The 24713-nt window shown below is 39.5% G+C and overlaps 1 protein-coding gene across 17 annotated transcripts in view; it reads left to right on the top strand.

Moving 5' to 3' along the window:
* Positions 1-24713, top strand: part of ARID1B (AT-rich interaction domain 1B) — a 496963-nt gene that overhangs the window by 175327 nt on the left and 296923 nt on the right. For all 17 annotated transcript variants that reach the window (XM_044422260.1, XM_044422242.1, XM_044422234.1 and 14 more), the window contains one exon: positions 5016-5126. In XM_044422260.1, the coding sequence (XP_044278195.1) occupies positions 5016-5126 (111 nt within the window). The remainder of the gene's footprint in view (positions 1-5015; positions 5127-24713) is intronic.

Here is a 24713-nt window from a genome sequence, read left to right as displayed (position 1 = left end):
TGGTTCTGGCGATAGCACTGAAGGCATCATTTAGAAATTGTGCAGAGTGCAACAGTAAATTACCACCCACCATTGTGCATTCTTTGTGCCTTTTCTTCTTGAGGGAGAACCATGTGGTGGATTTGTGTTGCCACTGCCAGGTGGTTTACCAAGCAAGCTAGAAAACATCATGCTGACTGCCTGAAAGCAGGGCCTTCCAAATTGGTTAAGAAAGTGAAGACTTCTAAAATAGCCACTCAGGAATAAGGAGAAGGTGGTGGTAATGGCACTAAAAAGCCTTGCAATAAGCAGCCTCCTGTTGGTCTCCCACATGATAAAGACTCAGTGCCTGAACTGCCCTAACCCGCCCTCCCCCGTTTCTGAGACCAATGCAGAAGCTTCCAATTGTGCTGTGATGCACAGCCCTGAGCTCTTCATTCTTGAAGGGAGAAATACAGGAACCACCATCACTCATATGGCAGGATATGCCTATTACTGAGGGACCGGCACACACTTCATCTTCCTCTCTGATCCAGAGTGTGCTGGACCCCATCGAGCCCAACAGGCACTGCTGTTGATGCCTCTCTTCAATAGCTTATTGGGACTGTAGCTCTCGGTGGAAGTCTGACAGGGAATTTTACAGGGAATGCTGGTCATCATTTGACTCTCAGTGGAGTCTCACCAATTCCAAGAAGCTGCCCCCACACACCAAGCCTCTCTTGCCCGAGCTGAAATTAAAGGCTTCCAGGGCTGCAAAGGAAACCCAAACCCAGTACATCCTACCATGTCAAGCCCACTCACCACATGCAAAGTCTCTTGAAATGCATCAGGCAATGATCACACAGGCTGAGGAATCAGATTCTGAACCCTATGCCTCTAGCTCAGGACCCAAATTCCTGGATTGGATCTCCAAAAAGTTACCAGCCCCAACTCAGGCTTTGCATGACCTCCCTCAATCATCCAAAGACCTGGAGCAGTTTTCCAGCTAGGTCCTTCAGATGGCTCAAAGTTTGGGACTGAAGCCGTGTCAAGACCTGGGAAAAGGAACGTTCCTGGTATTCAAGGTGATCTACGCAGAGATGACTGGACCCATGGCCATACCCCTCCTGCCTATCTTGTTGAATATGGTCTGCCAGGAGTTGAAGTCACATACATCCATGGCCCTGCCGCCTAAGCAGCTAGAGAATACATACTGAGTGTAAGAACACAATATGAAATTATTGTTCCTGCACTTGCACCCAAACTCCATCATCATATGTTCCTTCCAAGGATCATTCAGAAAGAAACCTGACTGACAAGGAGGGCCACTGCTGTAGAGTGACGATTCTACTCTTCTGATACCTTGTCCATTAAAATAGCAAACCACCAGACTACCATGGCTATATATCACCTGATGCTATGGGACAGAGTCACCTCTTTATTTGAACCCCTCCCCAAAGAGGCCCAAAATCTGGCTAATGAGATCAAAACAGAAGCTACTCACCTCACTCACCAAGAGCTCCACACCACCAAACATTGGGTGGAGTGTGGCAGCAGAAACATGGCAGAGCAATAGACCTCCATGCTTTTCCTGGCTGCAAGCTTGTGGTCTGTACACGGAAGCAAAGATGAGGATTGAGTATGTGCTGTTTGGTGGAGCTAGTCTGTTCAGTGAGGGAACAGATGACTGGATGCACTTAGTTCAGAAGGTGAAAACGATGGGCCAAAGGATGGGACTGAACCAAGTCTCACTGCGTAGACAGTATACCCCTCATAAGTGGTAATGCTTTACTTACCCATACTAGTCCAGATCTCAGACCATTCCAACCCAAGTTGAGTCTGAAAATCAGACAGACCGGTTTCCATGTCAATTCTCACCAGGGCTTTTGATGATTGCACAAACCCAGGTGACACTTGTGACTGCAGTCTCTGTTCTTAGACTCCTCACCACTCTTATTCAGCCACTGACTCCACCCCTTTTACCATGCTTTGGCTGAGATGACCTTGGATACATCGGTGCTAGCCATCAATCTTCCTGGATACTAAATTAAATTCAAAAATCTCCCACGCTTCTTAGTATTTTGAAGCTCCAGTGGAGCAAACCCTACATGGATTTGTTCACAGCAGGAGACAATTTGGCATGTGGCCACTGCTGCTCCAGGGTAGGAACAGGAATGGGCTTGATGGGGGACACCTTCCTGTTAGCATGGAGCAGGTTCCTGTTCTATCTCTTTTCCTTATTTCCCCTGCTCATGAAGATCTTGGCAGAGATCCACTGGCACCCAACAGACCACATTCTTGTCATCCCTTGGTGGCCCAGGCAACCTTCTCTCTTAGACCTTTCCAGCTGGACCTTCTTGTGCATACTCTGACATCATTTTCTGGAACCAAGTGCGATTCTCTACTGGTACACGCTCCATCTCACAGCCTGTAGGATCTCGCCAGCACCAGTGTCCTAACTGATGTACCTACAGACTTCCACCTCATACCTGAGGCCACCCTGAAACCTACCACCAGATATTTATACCACACAAAGGGGGGATCCTGACAGCTCAGCACAATAGCTGCTACTATTTCTGGATGCTCTGTACCAAAGGGGACTGAAGGTGACATTGATCCATGTTTATACTGCAGCTATGCCTGCCTTCCATCTTCCAATTCAGGGCCACTTTGCCTTCTCCCATCCCCTAGTTCGCTCATTCCTAAAAGGCTCAATAACCTCACCCTGCCAACCTGTGCACGTACACCTGCATGGAACCTTTCTGTGGTTCTCCATGCCCTTACAAAGAAATCATTTGAACCTTCACCTCCAATCATGGTATACTGCCTTTCTGGTGGCTAGCACCTCACCTCTCTGGGCAAGTGACCTCATCACCTTCTGAATGGACTCCCTGTACTTCATATTTCATAAAGACAAAATAGTACTCTGACCAGACCCTTCTTTCCTACCCGAAGTGGTCTCTTCCTTCCACCAACGAAGGAATAGATTTTTTCAATGTTTGATTGAATCAGTGTTTCACTCCCGCGATGTCAATAGGCTCTGATCTTTTACAAGTCCAGGACAGAACCCATCTGGTAGTCACAAAGACTCTTAGTTGCCTATTGGGGCAGAAACCAGGGGTTACCCATCTCTGCACAAAGACTGTCAAAATGGGTAATGGGTAAACACAATCCTTTAAACCTATGAACTCTCTTGCCTACAACCATCTGGTCTGATTCTTGCCCATTCTGCCAGGGCAATGGCCACCTCTACAGCTCTATACACTGGAATACCAATGCCAGACCTGTTCAGAGCTGTGACATGGAGGAATCTGTTGACCATTGTATGCCAATATTGTCTAGATGTTTGAGCCAGAGCAAACTGCCTTTGGCAGGGCAGTCCTTCAGTTCTTTGCTAACAACACCCACCTCCATAAGGTAAGCTCGCCAATTGTCCATATGTGTGATACACAGAGACCATGAAGATGAAAATTAGATTTTGAGTGGTCATCTGTGCATCTACACAAACTCACTCACCAGCCCCTCTCATATTGCCATTTAGGACTGTAAGTCCCTGACAATCTTGCCCCCTTTGGTTAGAACAACAAAGTGGTGGTCTGTATTGAACTGAGGACCAGGCAGGAGTTCCTCCCTGCATGTGGAGGTTTGTCCATGGGTGGTAGCCCTGCCAAATAAGATTTGTTGGAACCTTCCCAAACAAGCTTCCACGCATGTGCACAGAGCCCATATGTTTGAATTCACAGATGACCACTCAAAAAACAGAGGTAAGCAACCTGACTTTATTTTAGCTTAAACCTGATCTATTGAGACACCTTTTGGTGGAAGAAGTACATTTTTCAGTTTTGGTTCCTTCAGTTTGATATCCTGTGCTTGAAAACTAGATCTGATTGACTTCTTAGGGTAATTATATACAAATAAATCAGATGGTTGATATGGCTTTTATTGCACGAGTTACTGAGAAGTTACTGAAGCAATTTCCAAAGTAATTCTCTCTTAAAATTTACTGAAACAAACACTTTGAGCTAAATCCAAATCACCACCGAAGAACATCCATTCACAGAGGCTTCAGGTAGAATACAGGAGACCCTTATTTTATCCAGGAAATTTATTCTCTGACCAATGGGTGGGGCCAGGTTGGTCATTCTCTTGCTATGAAGTTGTTTGTGTAGCCCTTTATCTCTTGGCTGGTGGCAGAGTCAGAAGAGACTTTCCTTCAACTCTCCAGTCTCAGGGCAATTTAATGGAGCACGTTGTAGATTAATTGAAGGATTTTTTTACAAAATTGTATCTTCCTCATAGAATAAATGGACTGTTACTGTGCATGCTTCACTTTCTTCTTGTTTCTTGAATCTACCAAAAAAAAAAGCATTATTCAGTTCCTGTCCTTGAAAGGAAGAGTTTCCTGAAGTTAGAAGGGAGACAGGAAACAACTGTTGTAGACCCTTGTGGAAATCCCTTGAATACTGATGTTGTGCCAGGACTACAATTCCTCAGTGAAGTTAATTCCTCAGTGAAAGGACATCCTTTACTCTCTGCCTACAAATGTTGTCATAACTTGTTGAGAATTAAAGAGATGGATATTCTTGGTGTACTTCCCAGGGCCTGGGTGGCACAACTCTTTAGATGAGGACTGGGAAACAAAGAGTGTAATCATAGAGATGACAGAGGAAGGTGAGGTTATCTCAAGGCTGCCATCCCCAGGTGTTCAGGCAGACCTTGGGAACAGATAGAGTTTGAAAGCGCAGTGAGGGGACATGGGAGAGAACCAGGGAGAGCCTGGTCAGGCTTGCGTAAGTCTAAGAGACTAGCTGTTATCCAGAGGTATGGAGCCCTTACTGAAAAGGAGGGTTCTCAGAAATAGTTTCCAGTTTAGTTGCTATGAATATGTTCATGCACTGAGCCTCATCTTCTGGTGGCAATAGTTTGCTAGTTGTATATTGGAAGTAAAGGGCTCTTAAGCAAAAAGACTGTTATTTGAATGGAATGAAGGGGGCAACCCAGCTTCCGACAGCACTTGTGTTTCATATTACTAACATGTGAATATTTGTTTTATCTAGGAACTGTCTCAGGAAGGTTATGGAACCAGATCTCAGCCCCCTATCACTCAAAGCAAGCCTAACCATGAAGATATGAATCTGATGCAACAAGAAAGACCATCAAGCTTACCAGTAAGAAATTAGTTAACTGATCAAAAAAGTTTCATGATTTATATTGAAAACAAAAAGCTGTAATAGAAACAAAACTTTGAAATTCATGTTGTTTGGGAACTGTTAGTGGCACATTTCTATTTGGATTTAAAATATAAGGAATAAGACAATAAGGATCCAGTTTATTGATTGGGAGAATCCTAGTCCTTTCAAAGATTAGAATATCTTTCACTGCACATTCTGTCATATATTAGTTATAAATGAACATGTTTAACTAGTTATGTCAGTATAACATTTATACCTCTATATGTTTATATGTATTGTGCAAAACATTACTGTTTCAATGAGTGCAGGAAGAGGTTGGAGTATTCTTATGTGTTTGTTCTTTAAACTGAACAGGAAATAAATTTTTAATGCTTTCTGCAGTACATTTTAACATTTCAAACCATCATTTGTGTAAGTGATCTTTCAGCATTTCAGGAAAAAAGATTTTCAATTTATAAATCCCAGATGTATTTCATTATGGTGGATATGCTCCACTATGTTTTCAATAGGACTGTTGCAAGTATTATACGATAGCCTGATAATTTAATATGGTAACATGTCAACATATCATATTCAAGCAGTACTGATTACTTTGGAGGTGGAGGTAAGGAAAAACTTTTATGTGATATTCTTGTCACATTATAATTACCTTATTAGCTTAGTTGACTGAATCTGCTCTTGACTGACAATATGGAAAAACATTTTTGAATGGTAATTGGATAATTCTTCTTATTTTATGAATTAATGAAAAAGAATGATGATGAAATGATGATAATATACTAATAATAGTAAATCTAAGTTGTAACCAAAAGAAAGCTTTGTTCTTGGCTGCAATCCTAAGAATGCTTAGTAGAGTTGTCTCACTGAACACAGTGGAATTTACTTGTTTGGGAGTGGGTGACTTGCGCTAAGAAGAACCAACTCCATGCTTATATGTATTTTAGAAATAGCATTTTTTTAACATTGTGGAAGAGTTTGCTGGATCAGCTCATTTTTCAGGAAGAGTAGCATATCATTTGCGTATAATACTTGTTTACATCGATGGCCCTGAACACTTGAGAAAGAATACTTCTAAATTAGCAATATTAGTAATAACCAATATAACATTCAATATTTTTGAATGTACAATTAAATTTAAAGGGGCAGATTAGTTACAGCTGAATATTGAATGAGTAAGATGTATAGCTAGGTGACCATTTTAGATTTTGTTCCCTTCAAAGTTATTGTGAGAATGCATTCCTGTGGCCTGAATCAGAATCTTAGGGGTCATGGTATTATGTAGAAAAATCCCTCTGGGGTCATAAGCAAAGCTCTAACCTTGCAATGTTTTACACAATGTCAGAGGCCTCATTTTGGTTCCATCCGGACTCTGAGGAAGATTCTATGTAGCTCCCTCTACAAGGTTAGAAAAATTGTTGATTTAGAAGCATCCTAGTGGGACGTAAAGGAAGGGCAGAGCATGGCAAGGAAGGTTCACAGTTCCTGACAACATCCCTGTCTATAGGAAACATTTAGACATAGTTATTTGAGACAAAATGGGCTGTACTACCAGTGGGTAACCATTTTGAATAATCAGCACCCACAGTCTATTAAGTTGTGCAACCTAACTATTGTACAACCCATGGAACTTGGGTTCACATGATACAGCAAACCAGTTCTCACCCAGCACATGCTGCAACCCACCAGGGCTCTTTTGCTCATGCAACTGAGCTGAATCTCAGGTTATCTAGTTATTGGCAAAATGTACTGGCAATAGATATGCAACTACAGTTTTATGACAAAGTTAGCCATGTTGGTCCAGGAGGAAAAGAAAATCACATTCCTCAGTGGAGCAGTTTATTAGAATCAATCAAAATTTCACAACATTGTGCAAACTTCTGAGTGCTATAGAACACTACATTAGGTTAAGTGATACAAAAAGCTGAGAATTAGGGAAGAAACCCCAAAGTACACCCAGTCTGATGTGTCCTGTTTACTTCTTCATAATAAAGTAATTGATCAACCTCATTAATAAAACTTTTTTCAGTTTGTCGTATTATACAATATCCTTGTGTTTCATGCTTATTGTGAAGCCTTATAATTTCTTGAATACCATCTTAATAATTACGTACTTCCAGGGCTGAGCTAATGCAAAGGAATCATTTTATAGGGGAGTGATAGTGAATCATGTTTTTCAAAGGAGCTCTCCTTTCTCCTATTGGTTACAGCTTGAAATAGGATTCCAAAATAGGGCAAAAACACTTCATCCTTTAAGAGTAAAGAGAGTAAGTTGGTCCTTACTCTATTTTGGCCTCATGGCATCATCACACAGCAAAATCTAATAGGCTATGTGCCATTATTAGGACAAGACAGTCTTTTTCAGTACAAATGCCATAACAAAATACATTTTCTACCCGCAATGTGGCTTCAGGAGCTAATCAGATCATATAACATACATTTGATAGGTCCTGGGATGTTATATGGTTCCTGATTGGCTAGAACAAATAGTCCAAAGGATGGCCCATGCTTTGTTTTTCAGGTCACAAAAGCTGCTGACAAGATGCACAAAGAACAGGAGTGCATTGTTTGTAAAGCATATATTTTAGAGGTATCTTGGAGAATATTTAAAGCCACTAGATAATCTTTTTGTGTCAAAATTCAGCACAACCCTAGATACTTTGCAATCTAGTACTGAGATTTTGAATTAGTAATATTAAATGTGTGCCTTCAGCTTATTTCTTCCCTTTGCTCTCTCATGATTATCTTGAGTCCCATTTATTTTTAGCATCTCTACTTCTAGTATGATCAAGTGTGCAACCTTATGCATGCTTAGACTAAAGGACCATCTCCTATGTGGTCCCACCTATCCACTATTAGTGGAAGAGGTGGGTGTGTGGTGATTTAGACTTCTTCGTATCTTGGCAAAGAAATGTGAACCATGTCTGAAAGCATGTTTTCTGTGGCAGTACTAAGACTGTAGACCTCTCTGCTTTGGGTCATTCACCTTGCTCCTCCTTCTCTAATGCCATTTGAAAATCTTTACAGATTCCATTCTGGCAAACATTCAGGCTGGCTGGAGTTTGACCATAAAAGACTACTTGGTTTAATAATTTTATTGCTTGTCTTGCCTTTTTTTGATCTTTTATTTGTTTTAAAATGTCTTTACTTTTTTAACGTTATAAATGTTAGCTGCCTTGTTAGAATGGAAAGTAAGGAAAGAACTCCTTCCATAAATGAAAGCATTAACTAAAGGTAGAAGGACTTGCGTCCCTACAATCTGGCTGTAAGCCTAATTTAAATAAACCAATGGAAAAAGAAAATTATTGAATTTTATTTTTATTTCAATTAGCATGTTTCCATTTACTTGGGTGAAAATATCACTGAAATTAGCTGGAGTTACTTCCAGAAAAGCATGGATAAAACTTTTCTTTTATTCATGAATATTTGATGCTATATTGGAATTATTTAGGGCTAGAATCCTAAAATATATTCAGAACATTCTCTGAAGGTATGGGAGTATTTTTGCTATTATCCCTATCCTAGAACCCTGACATTATAGAAGATGTCCATTACCTTTATATTAGAATAAAGTCTATATTTAGGAGCAGGCTAAAACTTGACTTGGAATTTGGAACAAGCTACTTAACTTAATGTTTCTAGCAACTAGTAACAGTAAGTAGACCAGCAATGAAAACTCAAAATATACTGGAAAATACTTGAAATGACTGTGCAATGATTAACATAATATTAAAAAAGACTTAAATGCAACCCTGAATTGCTGAAGAAATTGCTGTGTTTTCAGATACAAGTCTCATGATTCAACTTCCTTTAACTCCTTAATCAATAGGAAATAGCTGAAATTGTATTAAAATTATAGATATTGATAGAGGAAACAGACAAGAAGCTCCAGTATTACCTACAAATCACAGTAACCCTCTGTTATCTTTGCTGATTCATAAAATTCCAGTTTCACTCATTTGAGCAGCCCAGCTATTCCTGTCGTATTTACCCATATAAAATACATAGGTTTGTGTACATGAATGGAAAGCCATTATTTTTCTTCCTCAGTATGCTTGCATACCCCAGTGCCATATCCAGAACCATTTTTGAGAATCCCCTCTTCCTGATGTTCAACTACTCAGGGCATACTGAGACTGTCATGGGAACAGGTGGCAGGAAAGACCTGTCCATAATCAAAACACTGCAAACTGTTCTTAGGATTTAAGCTACAATGCCTGTTTGTCAGATCATGGATTTACTCACCTGTTCCTTGATCATGGCAGCAGTTTCAGGAAAAAAAATACTATTGTGATCCTGGGGATTTCTGATAACTATATTATTGATTAACAGTCACTCATGTTTCTCTATGTAATTACATATCTAGCTGTGGACTGGATTCTTTTTCTGCTCTAATCATAGGTGTGGGGAAAGGGTCTCCTCAACATCAACCAGAAGACTCTTATAAATTTTGTCACAGCTTGACTGAACACATAAACTTCTTAATTGGTGGTGGGCAACTTGTGCCCCTCCAGATGTTTTGGCCTACAACTCCCATCAGCCTCATAACCAGACGAGAGTTGCAACCATCTAGATGTTTGATCTCCATGTTGCACATCCCTACTCCAAATAATAAAGTAGTTTGCATGTTATCCCAGATGATTGCTACAATTCAAAAAAAAAAAAACTTGCAAAGTTTTGAGAATGAGCATACTATTTGGCTGCCTCTGCTATGACTACCTGGTTTGTAGCCTTTGTATCAAAAATAATAATGTAGTGTGAATCAGTCATTAGTACCAGTTACTCCCTGGTTTTTTCCAACATTTCTCTGATTTTCACAGTACAATGCCTTCCTACCTGTCTTCTTTCTCTCATTTCTCCTGAGAACCAAACTCTCTTAATTATATAAAAGCTTTATATTGGCAAACTAACTAAAAAGTATTAGAATTTAGTTAGTATTAGAAAACTAACAAAAAAATAGAATATGCAGTAGTTTAATTGGATATTTAAAAACTTGAGACACATTCAAATCTGTTAAGGTCAAACTGTTCAGATAACAGAAGAGCAAAAGGAGCGCTAATTTAGTACTATGTTTGACAGGCCATTAGAATTAGCTAATAAAAGTATGGTTTGTTTGTAGCCATTTGTTTCCAACCCACAGTACAAATTCATCTGCTTTGAATTTAACAGGAACATTTGTGCCAGGCTTTATATATATATATAACGTGTGAAGGAAATGGAACAACTAGTGAACTGTCTAGCTGTGCTTGCTTACAACACAAAATTTTGGAATACCTCTCCAAAGGTTGAGAGCAGTCAGCTCTCTAAAATGCACCAATGGTTTATACCTTCTGAAAACTTTAAGAAATGTTTCTTTATACAAAATCAGTAGAAAACTGAATAAAATATATTTGCTGTCTTGTTAGCTTTTTAAACTATATTTTTTCCATTGATTCCTTAGAATTAGTGATTTACTAAGCTTTTCCTACAAGAATGCAGTGGATCAGTAGAGAGCTTCATCTAGTCCAGCATTCTGTTCATAGTGGCCAACCAGCTGTCCATGGCAAACCCACAAGCAGGACATGAATACGGAGCAGCAGCTTTCCACCCATTAGAGCCAAGAATATATTGTGCTAAGTAGCCAGTTAAAGTACAGAATTATCACTTTTTCAAAACTGGTATTTTGATATTTCAAAATAAAGCAACCACTGCAGAATTACTAACAGAATTGCTAAGTATCCCCATTTAGTAATGTCAGTTAGCAGATGTTGAAAAAGAGAAAGACATATTTAGGTATCCCAGAAAGATATTAAAAGCATAGATTAAAACTTACTGAGATTATGGGGACTGATTTTCTTACTATACTTATGAAATGCTCCTCCTTCATACTCATATATTTTAAAATAAATGTTATCAAAATTCTTCTATAGTGAGATGTGATTAAAGGGGCTTTCACATGAAACATGTAGCAATGTGACCTGATTTGTAGTTAACAAATCAGTATGCATGCAATGGGATGTTAGAGGGAGGAATGGAAGTCAGTTTTAAATGGTTTCATTCAAGTAATTGTAGCATATGAAATAGGCCTTAACATCAGCAGTTACATTGATGTTAGACACATTGCAAGTTCTTAGGTCTAATAAATCACTTGTTTGCTTATATCCTAGATGACATGAACTAAATTAGTGTGGCAAATCTAGGGAGATCATATGATTACAATTGTGTGCTGATATTGTGAATGACCACTTTGCTGCTCTTGGATTATATCAAAGCTTTGCACAGAAATGTCACAGCCATACCCATTTTATTTCATGGCCTTTTGCCGCACTGTTTATGATGTGTATTCCAACTAAGGAAAACAATGCCTCTGAAATGGGGCTCTAATCCCAAAGGTTATGGCACAGTAAATGAGTTAGTCTTTAAGGTCCCATGAGTTTCTTTGTGTGAGGGAGGAGGTGGGTTGCTGCCAAGAACTAACACCGTGTTGGCTAGTAGAGCAGAGGGCAGTTGATGGTAGATACAGCCAGAGAAAACCCACTTTCTTAACCACACACAAATTTTTTAACCAAATTTCCCTTACACCTCACACCTCCTCCAGTTAAAACATGCTTTAAATAATAATAATTTAAAAATAACGAAGGACTTCAAAGATTCCCCTACCAGCTTCCACAACAATCCAGTGCATTAATGGGATGTGAGAGGCCTGACGGACCAGCCTATTCACAAATATCTGGGTTCTGATTTACTCTGGTGAATTGATTATGCTATATTTGGAAATGTTATAAAACGTCCAAGATGGCCTCTGCCTGCCTGAAGTCTTCTTAGAGAAATTATTGGGTGATTAAGAATATTTATCCAGTCCAGAGAAAGGAAGGAAGAAACAGAGAGCAGGCAGGCATGCTCTGCAGTTCTACCTAATCCCATCCTGCCCCAGTCGCTGTCAGTAGCAATAATAGGTTTGGAGGCATTGATGAATAACTTACTGGTTGGGTTCTAACAACACAACAAGCCATGGTGGGGGGGGGGCGGTTTTAACCATCATTTGTCTGTTGCTGTGTCATGGTATTCATCATGATACCTTTGGTCTTTAGTAACCATGATAAGAAACAACACTTCTATGGTTTCTCAGTACCACCATGGGTTGTCATGCTAATTCAACAGTCATGGTATGGTGACCATAGTTCAGGTATTCAACTGCCCACAGGAAAGAGCAACAACTGCGAGAGTGGCTACAGTTATCCAGCCTTTATATGTGGCTCTGTCAGGAAGAGGCAGGTAGCGTAGACAGAAAATGAGGCAGCTTGAGACTAAATTTCAGAAACAGTGGCTGACGGGTTATGTGTCAACAATGAAAGGACTGAGCAGGTAGAATGGAAACCACAAAAAAGTAGAAACTACCTGATAATCCGTAGATCTTCGTAAACTACCTCCTTCCACAAACCAGGGTGTCTATGCAGGGTTTTGTGTCATGCTGTGTGACACACTCACTTTTTAAAGAGAGAATGGTGTCACATGTCTCATGCTTCTTAAGGAAATATAGCTCCTGGTAACATGGCTATCCCAATGAAAGTTGTTACCATGAAAAGCACCATATTTAACCATATGACATAAAAATCCAACAGTTTCATGAAGCCATTTTCCTGGGTCCAGAGTTATATCTAGACATTCTAATCTACAGTGCCATCCAATGCTTTGTGTGAATTATTCTTGGTTTTCCGCTTTAGTGAAGCTTTTCTGCCTGTTCATTCAGAAAACATAATTAGCAAACCTCTAGTTATGTTTCTTTGAATGAAAATATTGAAAAAGGGAACAAAGTCTGTTCCTGAACATTTCATTAGTAACACTCCATAAAAAAAATAAATGTTACTCTTCTAGTGCCTCACATGGTCTTATTTGTCAGTTCCTTATCCAGTTGTAGACTTGCATGATAGCCTTTTCTGCCTTCACTTTCTCAGGGAGACCTACATTATAACACGATGAAATTTAAGTACACTAGAACTACTGTATCTGTTTCTCTAAACATAGTTATGTTATAAAATATGTGCCATGGTTATAACTCATAACATAGTGTAATTTCAACATATAAACAAGATATATATATATGAATAAAGACTTAAAAGCCACAACAGTTGAAGAAGGTTTCTCCACCTTTATTCTACTGTAAATTAGTGAATAACAAGCACTGGTAGAATGGCATAGTTCAGTTGTTTCTTTTCTTTTTCTCTGGCTAGATTAAAAATTTCTGTGTTCAGTTCCCTCTATCATCCTGCTCTCTTTGTTATTCAGGTTGAATATTATCAAATGCTAAATGCTACGCATTTAAAAAAGTTTTCATTTGTGTTTGTGTGTTGAATGAAATTACATTTATTTGTGATTTCTGTCTTGCTTTGCTTTATCATGTCGATATTGATATCTTTTTCCTCTTCTCACAGCATTTATATCCATTGTAACCTGAGATAAAACTGTATTTTATATTATGTATTTATATGCTGCAATATCATGCACCTGATAAGACCATTGCGGAAAAATATATCATAATGCCTGCCTGAAGACTAAGTAAATACATTGTCAAGCATTATTCAGCAAGTATGTTTGCCCTGACCTCTTAGGCACTAGGAAAGAATAAGGGATGGTGGATGAAAGCCAGATGTGTACTAGGGTACTATCTGAATCCAGTCTTCCAAGCATTCGTGGACTTCCTCTTGTGTTCATCCTGGCCTTCCAAAGTGAGCTGAGCTGAGCTGAGCTGAGCTGAGCTGAGGGGAAATCTGTGAATGCTTGGAGGGCCCCGGTTGTACAGCTGGCAGACTTTTTCTGGATCAGCTGCAGCATCTTGCATGAAAGAGGGATGCTGCTTGTGGAGCAGTTGTGGGCTGACTGCTTTCCTGACAAGCCCCTCACAAGCAGACCTCTCTTCAGTGCCAGCTACAGTGCTCACACAGCAGCTGTTCCTGGCAGCGGAGAAAGGTGCTGCTATGGGATGGTGCTTTCCTGGCAAGCCCCTCGCAGGTAGACCTTGCTTTGGTACTCATGCAGTTGCTATTACTGGTGCTGGAGAGAAGTACTGCTTGTGTAGTGTGTGCAGGTCAGTTCCTGGCAAGTGCCCCAGGAAAACTGGGCATACCGGCCAGCAGCTTGGACTCTAAGCTGCTGCCTAGAGTCTGGGGAGTTAAGCCCAGATAATCCAACAAATTCCTGCTCCCAAATGGATTCCTCACACATTGCTAGTGTGTACAACAGAAGACAGCAGCACTCAACCATGGAATTAGTACCAAAAGACTGCACATTTCAGGAACATGAGAAGGGCTCCTTCATACCCTTCCCATCCCACTCGGGATGGATGTATGGGGATGTACGTAAGCTCTAAAGGTACAGTAGACTTTCTCAGTACTCTTGTGATGTCTGTGAATATTAATAATTTGGCTGTTCCATGAGTTCATTGTTTTGTGTGCTGCTGTTGTAACTGAGGCTTATGGGATAATTAACCCTGTATCAGTCTGTGCTGGATAGATTGCTATTCTAAATACAAACAAGGATAAGTAGTATGTAAACAAACCTAGTAGGAGGATAGAAAAGTCTGCATTAGGCCGAAACTAGTGATCTTGAATCCATTTATTTTGTAAATGAATACTTTGCAGGTGAATGATTGAACAAACAAAACAAAACAAAACTAATAAAAATTCAAGTGCCATTTAGGGATGTTATTGCTGATTTGCAGAAAGGTCAGCAAGCTAGTTCTTGATAATAGAAGTTAAATGTAGCCTGCAACTGATACATGAACAGTGCTTGGATACCAGTCATAGCCCCTGGTTATTTACTTCTGTTCATTACTTGAGCTGAAAATAACTATTTGAAAATATATTAAATTAAAAAAGAGGAAACTTTTTATTGTGTAACTTTTGTGACAGAAATTTTCACATTGTTTTTACCCAGTGTGGAATGAATGGTGTTTTTCCCCCTTTCATTTTGCTTTCTCCAGCAATGTTGTAAAATAACTGAATGATCTGGTTTTCCATTGTTTGGGTCAAGAAATTTTAGCTGAAAATTGTTACTCTGTGAAAGAAGATTATTGACTCAACAAGCCTTCAATTTTCAGTGAATAACACTCCCACCCTCTAGCTTCAGGAACATATTGTGCATCCATTCTATTTTAAAGTACAGACTGTAATTTAAGACTGAGGCACTTTGATGCCCCACTGAACTTTGTTTAAGCCCAGAATAAAAGAGGAGGAAAAGCTTTACACTCCAAAGAAAGTGACTAAGCTTTCCCAAGCAATTTTCTCAGCTACTATACTGTGGATTGAGAAAAAAGTTGAAAACTTCTAACTTTTAATTCTTCTCTGAATATAGTTGATTTTAACTTGAATTTTGTTCAGTTCCTTCATAAACAAGCCTTATGTGAGAGAATATTTCTGCCATTTAAAATTATGGCTATGTATTAGTATGATCACATGATGGATTGGTATTTTATATATATAATACATAATACCTTTATATTATAAATAAATAATACATAATACCTTTATATTGTCATTTAGTTGGTCATGAAACCAACCAAAGAAACCCACTAATTTAACCAACTGACTTGGATGACTCTTTTTGGGAGACTTAGGGCACAATCTTATGAATATTTAACCAAATTTAGGATACTTTTATGTCCAAACATGCATGGTATTGTACCTTTAGATGTTATTTAAAACCATAATAATAGTATCTCTGGTATATACCACAGATTAGGAAAGGTATGAATAAGTCCAAAAGAATGCCAGCTTGATTTATGAACACAATCAAGGAAGCTTCCTTTAAAAATTGTAGTCTTGCCCAAATGAGCACAAACTTTGGCTTTTTGACTGTGCACAGATTGAGGATAACAGGAATAGACCATGGGAAGCTTTTTACTAAAAACATTAAGACAGAGGTTCATAAACACATTAGATGTTCTACAGCCACTGAGGGATTAAAATACAAAAATTTACTGTGTCTATATGGCATATACATAAGATTTCTCGAAGAATTCTAATGTGAAGGTATTAATCTTCTAAAAACTTGTCACTTGTTCTTGCAGTTTATCTGTAAATTCAGTGTACTTCACAATCCTACAATATATAGCTGGTATAGATTTGATTTTTCAAAATGGAATCCAGAGGAAACCCAAGAAATTGCATGCCAGTTAAGTCTGTTCTGACCAAATTGGTGTACAGCATTATTACTGATAAAATCGTTAAGGATGGAGAAGAACAAGTCTTGCTAAGGAATAAGCATCCTCGCTGCTGGAAAGAATCCTTTCTCATTAACCTCTTGCATTCTGTTCCCCATTCCCAGTTTTGACAGAGTGATCTCATTTTATGACTAGAAAGTAAATGCCCATGCAGTTTGAGAGGCAAATTTTTTAAAATTTGCATACCAATACAATACATGAGCTTCAGTGATTCATTTACAATGCTTGATAAAGGCTTTCACCCCTTGAACTAATAATTTTACTTTTTCTTTTTAAACAAAGAAAACAAAGCTGTTTAATAACTCACTGTGTTTAATAAAGGGTCATGAAGTCCATTTTAAGAGCTTCTGAATATTTATGTTTTTATAATGTTTAATCTGTTGTTATTTGTTTATTTTAAAAAAGCATTTTTAATCTATACTGGCCTATTGATATAGAAATGTAGAAACATAGAAACAGAGGCAGTCAGAAGGGGTCTCCCAGGCCATCTAGTCTGATCCCTGGCTCCAGCTGGCTCCATTCATGACATGCCTGCCATGTGTATGTCTAGCCTATCCTTGAACACCCTCACCGATCGGGCCTCAACCATCTCCTTTGGTAGCCCATACCATAGCTTGGGGTCCTGTCAGGAAGTACTTCCTGGCATCTAAATTGAACCTTGGTTCCCTGAGCTTCACTCCATTGGAGCGTGTCCTGCCCTCCTAAGCAGGGGAGAACAGGTCTCTACCCACCCTCATGTGACACTCCCTCACATACCTATATGTCGCCAGCAGATCCCCTTGGAGTCTCCTCTTCTCCAGGCAGAAAAGACCCAGTTCCCCCAGTCTCACCTCAAACAGCTTTCCCTGCAAACCGGCCACCAACCTTGTGGCCCTATGCTGCACTGACTCTAAGCTGGCTATATCCTTCCTGTAACAAGGGGTCCAAGACTGAACACAATACTCCAGTGGCGGGTGCACCAGAGTTGTATAGAGTGGTAGTAATACCTCTCTCGATCTTGAAGCCACACTTCTAGCTATGCAACCAAGGGTGGCGTTCGCCCTCTTGACCATCACATCACACTGCTGACTCATGTTTAGCCTTCAGTCAACCAGTACCTCGAGATCCTTTTCACAAGTGCTGCTCTCCGGCCACTTGTCCCCTAACCTATACTTATGACACCCATTCCTATGCCCCAAGTCCAAGACCTTGCACTTATACACATTGAACGCCATCCTGTTGTCTCCTGCCCATTTCCATAGTCTGTCCAGATCGTTTTGGATCTGGAGTACCTGCTTCTCAGTTGTGGCCACTGCCCTTCTTCCATGTCGTTGATGAAAAGATTAAACAGGATAGGTCCCAGGACAGAGCCCTAGGGGACCCCACTTGTCACAGGCTGCCATCCTGATGATTCCCCACTAATGGTTACCTTCTGCTTTCGGTCAGTCAACCATGCCTTACTCCATTGGACAGTGCATTGGTCTATCTCAAAACTCCTCACTTTCTCAATCAGGATATCATGGGGTACTTTGTCAAAGGCCTTGCTGAAATCCAGGTAAACCACATCCACTGCATCCCATCCATCTAGCCACCTCGAAACCTTGTCATAGAATTCCACAAGGTTTATCTAGCAGGACTGTTATTGTGGAAGCCATGTTGTGTGGCCACCAGCCTCCCTGCCTTATCTAGCATCACTAGATCTCTCACTATTATGAGCATTTCCATTTTTTTTCCTACAATGGACGTAAGGCTAACTGGTCTGTAATTCCCCATGACCCTTCTACTACCCTTTTTGAAAATTGGGACCACTGATGCCACCCTCCAGTCCTCTGGAACTTCACCCGTTTTCCACAAGGCCTCAAAAATGGAGGCCAGTGGGCATGGGAGAACCCCTGCCATCTCTTGAAGTATTCTTGGGTATAACCCGTCAGGGCCTGGCACCTTTGTAACGTCCAGTGGCCAGAGGAGCCCCTCAACTTTGAGGGGGGTGACTCTAATCTGTGCCCCTAAGTCCCTGGACTTTTCTAATCTCCCATGTGGATTTCCCCCGTCCTGCTTTGGAATTGAGGCAAAATAGTCATTTAGCATCTGTGCCTGTTCCCTTGTATCAGTCACTGGCTCCCCTTCCTCCTTATTTAGGGGTCCCACTACCTGCTTCCCCTTCCTCTTGCCATTTACATGCTGATAGAAGCCCTTTTTGTTGCTCTTGATATCCTTTGCAAGTCTCGGCTCATAATCAGCCTTAGCCTTGCAAAGAATCCTTCTGCAACAGGCCTCCTCCTCCTGGTATACCCTTTGGTCTATTTGTCCTAATATCAATTTCCTACGGAGGTTCCTCTTGCATCTAATCCCTCTACCCACTTCCTATTCGCATCCATGGTGGCACTCTCCTTTGCCTCCGCTGCCTTACTAAGTATTATGCTGTTTAACTGCTAATTTTGGTAGAGACATTTTTCTGTAATATAAATTTTGCATAACCTGTTGGTCCAACTCAGATTTAGTCACATTTGGCTAGACTAGAATGCATAACTTCCCTGTTTCTGAAATCTATGAGAACAAATTTATACATTTAGAATTTATGAAAAATGTGCCATTTTTCTTTTATATGAATAGCAGTGTAAGGCAATGCCATAATCATGTTAAGAAAAATGACAGAAATTTGCATCCAGAGTTCCTTCTCTTCATGCAGGATATCAAGATGAAGCAGAGGCTTATGGAACAGTGGAAAAGTAATTTTCTCTTTTACTGGAGTCTTTCTGCACTACTATGCATCTTGGTGTTCAAAAACATTTTTTTTTCAGGGGAAGGACTGGGCAAACAAGTGGACTGCGAGGGGAAGGACTGGCCAAACATAGCCCCCTCCCTCTACCAGGAATGTCCTTTGAATCTGAACTATAATTAATGTTCTTTTTATTTAAAATTATTTTAGCCTGCCTTAAAGAATAGAAATGTCTTAGAATTTTACATCTGTAGTGTACATGTAGTTATATCTACATCTGTAGACCTGTGCCAAACTGAAAAGACAGAATTCCATTTTGTTCCAAAAAATAATAGTATTTTTTTCCAGTGGTAGAGTCCACCCTTTGTTTACAGAAGACCCCAAGTTCTATCCCTGGAATCTCCAGGCATAGCTGGAACACTCTTGTCAGAAATCCTGGAGAGCTGCTGCCAGTCAGTGACGACAATACTGGGCTCGATGGAACAAGCCACTGAGTCAGTATAAGGGAGTTCTTTCCTGCTCATGGCCTGTCCTTGTTCTGCATTTTTCAAAATCGATGTGCTGGCAAAATATTTTAAAGGCAAAAATACAACAGAAGAGCTATATATTTTTTTGCTTGGCCATCAGTTTCTATGAAAATGGGATTTCCAACTGTATAGTATGGTCAGGCTAAGAGCCAGACCTTTTCCTTTTCTGCCACTAACTGCACACTAAATATGTGAGCAGAAAACACACACAGAGAAAAAGGCCAAAGCTCTTGACTGAAACAAAATTCAAATTGAGTTTTAAAACTGTATAGTTTTTTCCTTAGATATGTTTATACATTAAAAAGAAAAAAAAATATCAGGTTTTCTGTTTAAATATATGTATTGTGTACTTCTTTGTTTTTCTCTATGAGCGTAGTTAGACTAATGCTTACAGTTACAGGCCTTTCCAGGTTAAAATGTAAGCAATTTGTATTTTTCAAATTTAAGCTCTCTTGCCTAGTTTTTTTTTTAAATAAATTACTGTTCTTTTCAGTGACTAAAAGCTGCCCTTGGGCCCATGCTCTATTCACACAGATCCTAAAAATAACTCTGTTGGTACAGGGTGTATTTGCATTTTAAGTCTGTAGCATAGTCATTTTAAGAGTCTCAGTGCTTCCTTTTGGAGATACAAAATTATAACTGTATGCTTAGTATTTCCCATCTTACCTCAGAACCTTTCGTCTTGCATTTAGAGATTGGGTCATTTGCTCACAACGGACAGTAGCTTGCCAGACCCACACCTTCAGCTGTAACTTCATGGTAATATTTCTTAATCTTTTAGTAATCAAATTATTGAGCCAATAAATTTAGATTCTTTCAAACATTACTCATATCTGTTGTTTAAACTATTTATTTTTCTTCATAAATTCCAATGTTAGGAATGGGAAGCAACAGATGAAATATGACAGTAAAACAAAATAATTAATACCAAGAATTCATTCCCCTGACGGTAAAATTATGGTTACCAAAATCCAGCATAACAACATTTTGCAGAACTTCAGGAAGGTGCTATATGGAAAGACAGTGAACTTACTGCAACCCTTAGTGCAACCTTAGTGGTGTCCCATTGCTATACTAGACCTGGCACCAGGTTGGTACATTCCAACCAAAGGAAAATAGCCCAGTGAGTGTAAGTACTTGGGATTGCATCTTGCACCCAAAGAGGAAGAATCTACATCTTTAGATTTTGTATAATGTAACATCACTTTACAGGGCTTGTACAATAAATAGTGTGTACTTGGTTAATCGTAGAAGTATTGGGGGGGGGGGTAATTCTTGTGCCTGGTATGGTGAGCAGTCAGCTAGCTGTGAGCATTTATTGTCATATTTAGGATTTTAAACAAACATACGTATGTAAAAGAATTGTGTGTAAAGAATTTTGTAAAATATTCAAAAACTGAATGCCCACAGCAAATATGTTCAAATATAGATGTTCAGTGACAGCTAAAAAAGTGGCTGTACAGAACTCCAGTGGTTTTGAGCTGTTAAATGCAGTAATTTCAGCTGGTCACTCCATTCACAATAACCATGAGAACTGGTTATGAAAGACAGTAACAGCACAGTCAGGATGCTTTGAAAACATATTGGAGACATAACACTCTTGATTTTGAAAACCATGCAAAATTAGGTGCATGAGATCAATTTTTCACCAGACTAATTCTTTTATTCCGGATGGTCCCCCCCCCCCCCCCCCCAAAAGCCCCTGCTCCAACTTCACTGCTAATCTAAACAGGGTCAGTGAATTCTTGCTTCTTGAGATGGGAGGACATGGTGCCATTGGGTAGTTTGAGCCTCTGCTGTGGGGCCACTTGCTAGAATGCATGGGGAATACAAGCTGTCAGCAGCACCACTACAAATGCTGAAGAAGCATGAGCAGGGGTCGGGGTTCTCCCGCCGCAGTACAGGCAATCCCAGGAACTACTTCCCTGCTAGTATCTGATTTTTAGGAAGAATCCTGCAGAACAAGGTATATCAGCGGGTTGACCTACAACACTCATCATTCCTAACAAAAGATTATCTGCCACTTGTCCTTTTTTAATGCCCTGGGGTGAAATTGAGCTCTAATCCTTACAATTTCCCTTAGAAGAAGATGGAGCACCAGCATGAAGGGGTGGCTGGGGCAGCTGTTGGCTGATCTACCACTGTCTGCTGACCCAGTACAGTCTTCCAGACAAACACTGCCTCCCTGGGGACTTGGGATAAGGTTGTGGGTGGCAAAAGGGATCTTTTGAGCATCAAACTTTCCCCTTACCAGGCTTTGATTGGGCTGCATGATGTAGCCCCCTTAATTTTAGAGACATCACTGCTTGTCTTTCTTTCATCTCTTTCCTTTTAGCTTTAGTGCTTTCTTCTGTAAGGATTGCAATGAAACTACATGATAAATGATCAATGTACCAAGAACATACAGCTTTAGACTCAATAAATTTATGGATCTTTCTTTTGAGATGATTGGTTCATAAGACAACTGGTACTTTAGAAACAATTTTCAGCAAATGCTGGAGTTTTAAAATTATATAAGCACTATTTAGAGCTGTTTAGCAGTCTCTTGAACACTCATGCAGCAGATCCTATGGTTATGATCCTTGGAATGAAGACCAGCAAAAGCTATCCTTGTTTTTGCCTGGGAACGAAAAAAAAAAAGGAAAAAAAAGAAGCACAACTTCTTGTTCCATAATTTTCCCATTTATCTAATTTCTCTGAGAATCTTTGTAGATAATTTGTCAGTGTAGTCATCTTGTTTGAGTCTAGTTGACCGAGTAAAAAGGTATCTCCTAGGTTTATGAGTATTATGGTGCAGTCCACATCATCGCCCTCCTAGATATTTTTATAATTCATCATCAGCTGATATGGCCTGGATAGAATATTCTTACCACTCCCTCTGGCTGCTGGAAGTCTGAAATTACATCTTTGTCTTTGAAGTCAGGCATACTGTTAGCGTTGCTATAGAGACAAGGCGGGTAATGGCCTCCACAGAGAGGAGATTGGTATTTAGCGTTTGAATGCTGCTGTACACAAGGCCTTGATTTTTAGAGTGGTTACTGAACTATCCCCTTTTAGTAAATGTTTAAAAATTACATTTTTACACGGTTTTACCAGATTAATAGTCATGGTTTATTTCATTTTAACTGCAAGGATAAAAGCATCATTCCATTAAATGTGGTGCTTTTTCCCCTCCTTTGGTTTATGCATTATTAACACAAGCTTTCTTGTTTTGCTTGTAACATTTTATAGGCTTTTTCAAACATGCAGTCTGATTTGCTCTACTGCTCTTTTATTTCCAGAGCTTAACTCTTTCCTCACTCATTCTTTCCCTCTGGACCACAAAGGTCCATTTTTGAGTAGTGTCAGGATGTTTTTGAAAATGTATTTAAGACTTAACACTTTTGATTTTGAAGTCATGCAAAATGGTGTGCATTAATTTCTTGGACCTCCACTGGTGCTAATCCAAGCTCATGTTTTTAACACCTATGCTGTTTTCTAACTTTAGAGGAATGCTAGGGATTGAAGTCAGACTGAATTTTGTTGGTTGGCTTCATCTCTGTGTTTTATCTTTCCTTCTTTTATCCCTTGCAGTGTTTGAGTACTGAAGTACAGGTTTCATAAATTTCATTTATAGAGCTCATGCATGCTTTGTAGATTTTTCCACTTGTTACTGTCCATATTAGACAGTAAGGAAGAAGGTTGCAAACCAAATCAATCCTGAGCATTATTATTTTCAAACACTATACCTTTGCTCAACTGAAAAATAAAGCCTTGTAAATAAAGAAAATTTGGAATATTGTTAGCATAGATATTGTGTGTGTGTCTGTGTTCTATATTGCTTGTTAGATAGGCAGTCCTTAATCTGGTATAACAACCACTTCAGAGAATTAGTTTTGCATGTGTACCCCAGGAGTTACACATGTGCAGGGTCTGTGTCTGAAATCACTGCTTCTGTTTCTTATTAATAAACAACTGCTAGGTGGGATCACAGTACAGACCATAATATTGCATGTTTTGTAGTGTGGTTTATGCACTGTTGCATGATTTAGTAGATTGCAGCCTTCAACACAGTTGCTTCAAACTAAGTGGGACCAAGTCACATAAAACAAAAGTGATAGACCAGGATGGTTTAATTTCTTCTGTCAGCAGCTTTTTGCATGAGCTTGTGATTTCTGTTTACTTGTAATATGTGACATTTATCTATATTTCTATTTGTATCCTATTGTTCCTTCAAGGACCTAATGCATGAGTTCATTGCATATTATCCTTAAAAAGGTCTTGTGAGATTGGTGTGGATGTAAAATAAAGGTGTCCAGGGTCACCTTTCATAGGTGCCTCTGAATGTAAGAGCTAGCAGCTCCATTACATCCCCTCTGAGAGTAGTACCTCCCCACTCACTATTTATCCCTCCCTGCCACAGTACTTGGCCTCTTTGTGGATTTGGAACAGCAGAGAAGAAAGCAGTGGGTGTGTAGGGAGATCTGAAAGAAGGCTGGAAGGAGAAACTCCACAGGTGGCAGTAGCAGCTGGTATATGCACTAGCCGAGTCACCACATGTCTCTTCCTGGCTGACTTCACACCTCACCCCACCACTCCCGCACATTAATATGTTAGACACAATCTAATTGTCATATGGACAGATGTGTTGAATTCAGTAAAGTGTTTTTCCTAAAGCAAAATATAAAAGCATTAATACTTTTTAAGATAAGGGGTTTTCTCCAACAATTAGAAGAAATCAGCTCAGATTTCAAATAACTTTTCCTTAATGCCATCTTTATGGAGCTCTAAATGAATATTCTTTTCCTTTTGGTTTTCTTCTCCATCTTTTTTTCTCTCTTTTTTACCAGTACTTTATTTAGCAACCACCCAACAACATTTGAGCACTTTTCCATATATTTCTGGTAATGATAGGTGTCATTACCTGGCTTAAAGAATAGTCTTCTACTGGCAGATTTTAGGAGGTACCAAGGTAGAATAAAACTGAGTGTTCAATTAGCATAAATACAAAAATGCTCCTTAAAGACACTGTTTCTGTAATATTGCTTGACATTTTGTCATGCTGTGTAAAGTTCTTAATAAATCTTTTCATTTAATAAAAGGCCCTGGGCAGCTCACAGCCATCATACAAATAATAGTAAATAAGAATCTATGTTTAAGTTTGT

Source organism: Varanus komodoensis, unplaced genomic scaffold (genome assembly GCF_004798865.1).
Source record: "Varanus komodoensis strain SLA01 unplaced genomic scaffold, ASM479886v1 scaffold1, whole genome shotgun sequence".
NCBI lineage: Eukaryota > Metazoa > Chordata > Lepidosauria > Squamata > Varanidae > Varanus > Varanus komodoensis.
The sequence above is the reverse complement of the archived record's forward strand: the minus strand, read 5'-3'. Positions and strand labels throughout refer to the sequence as shown.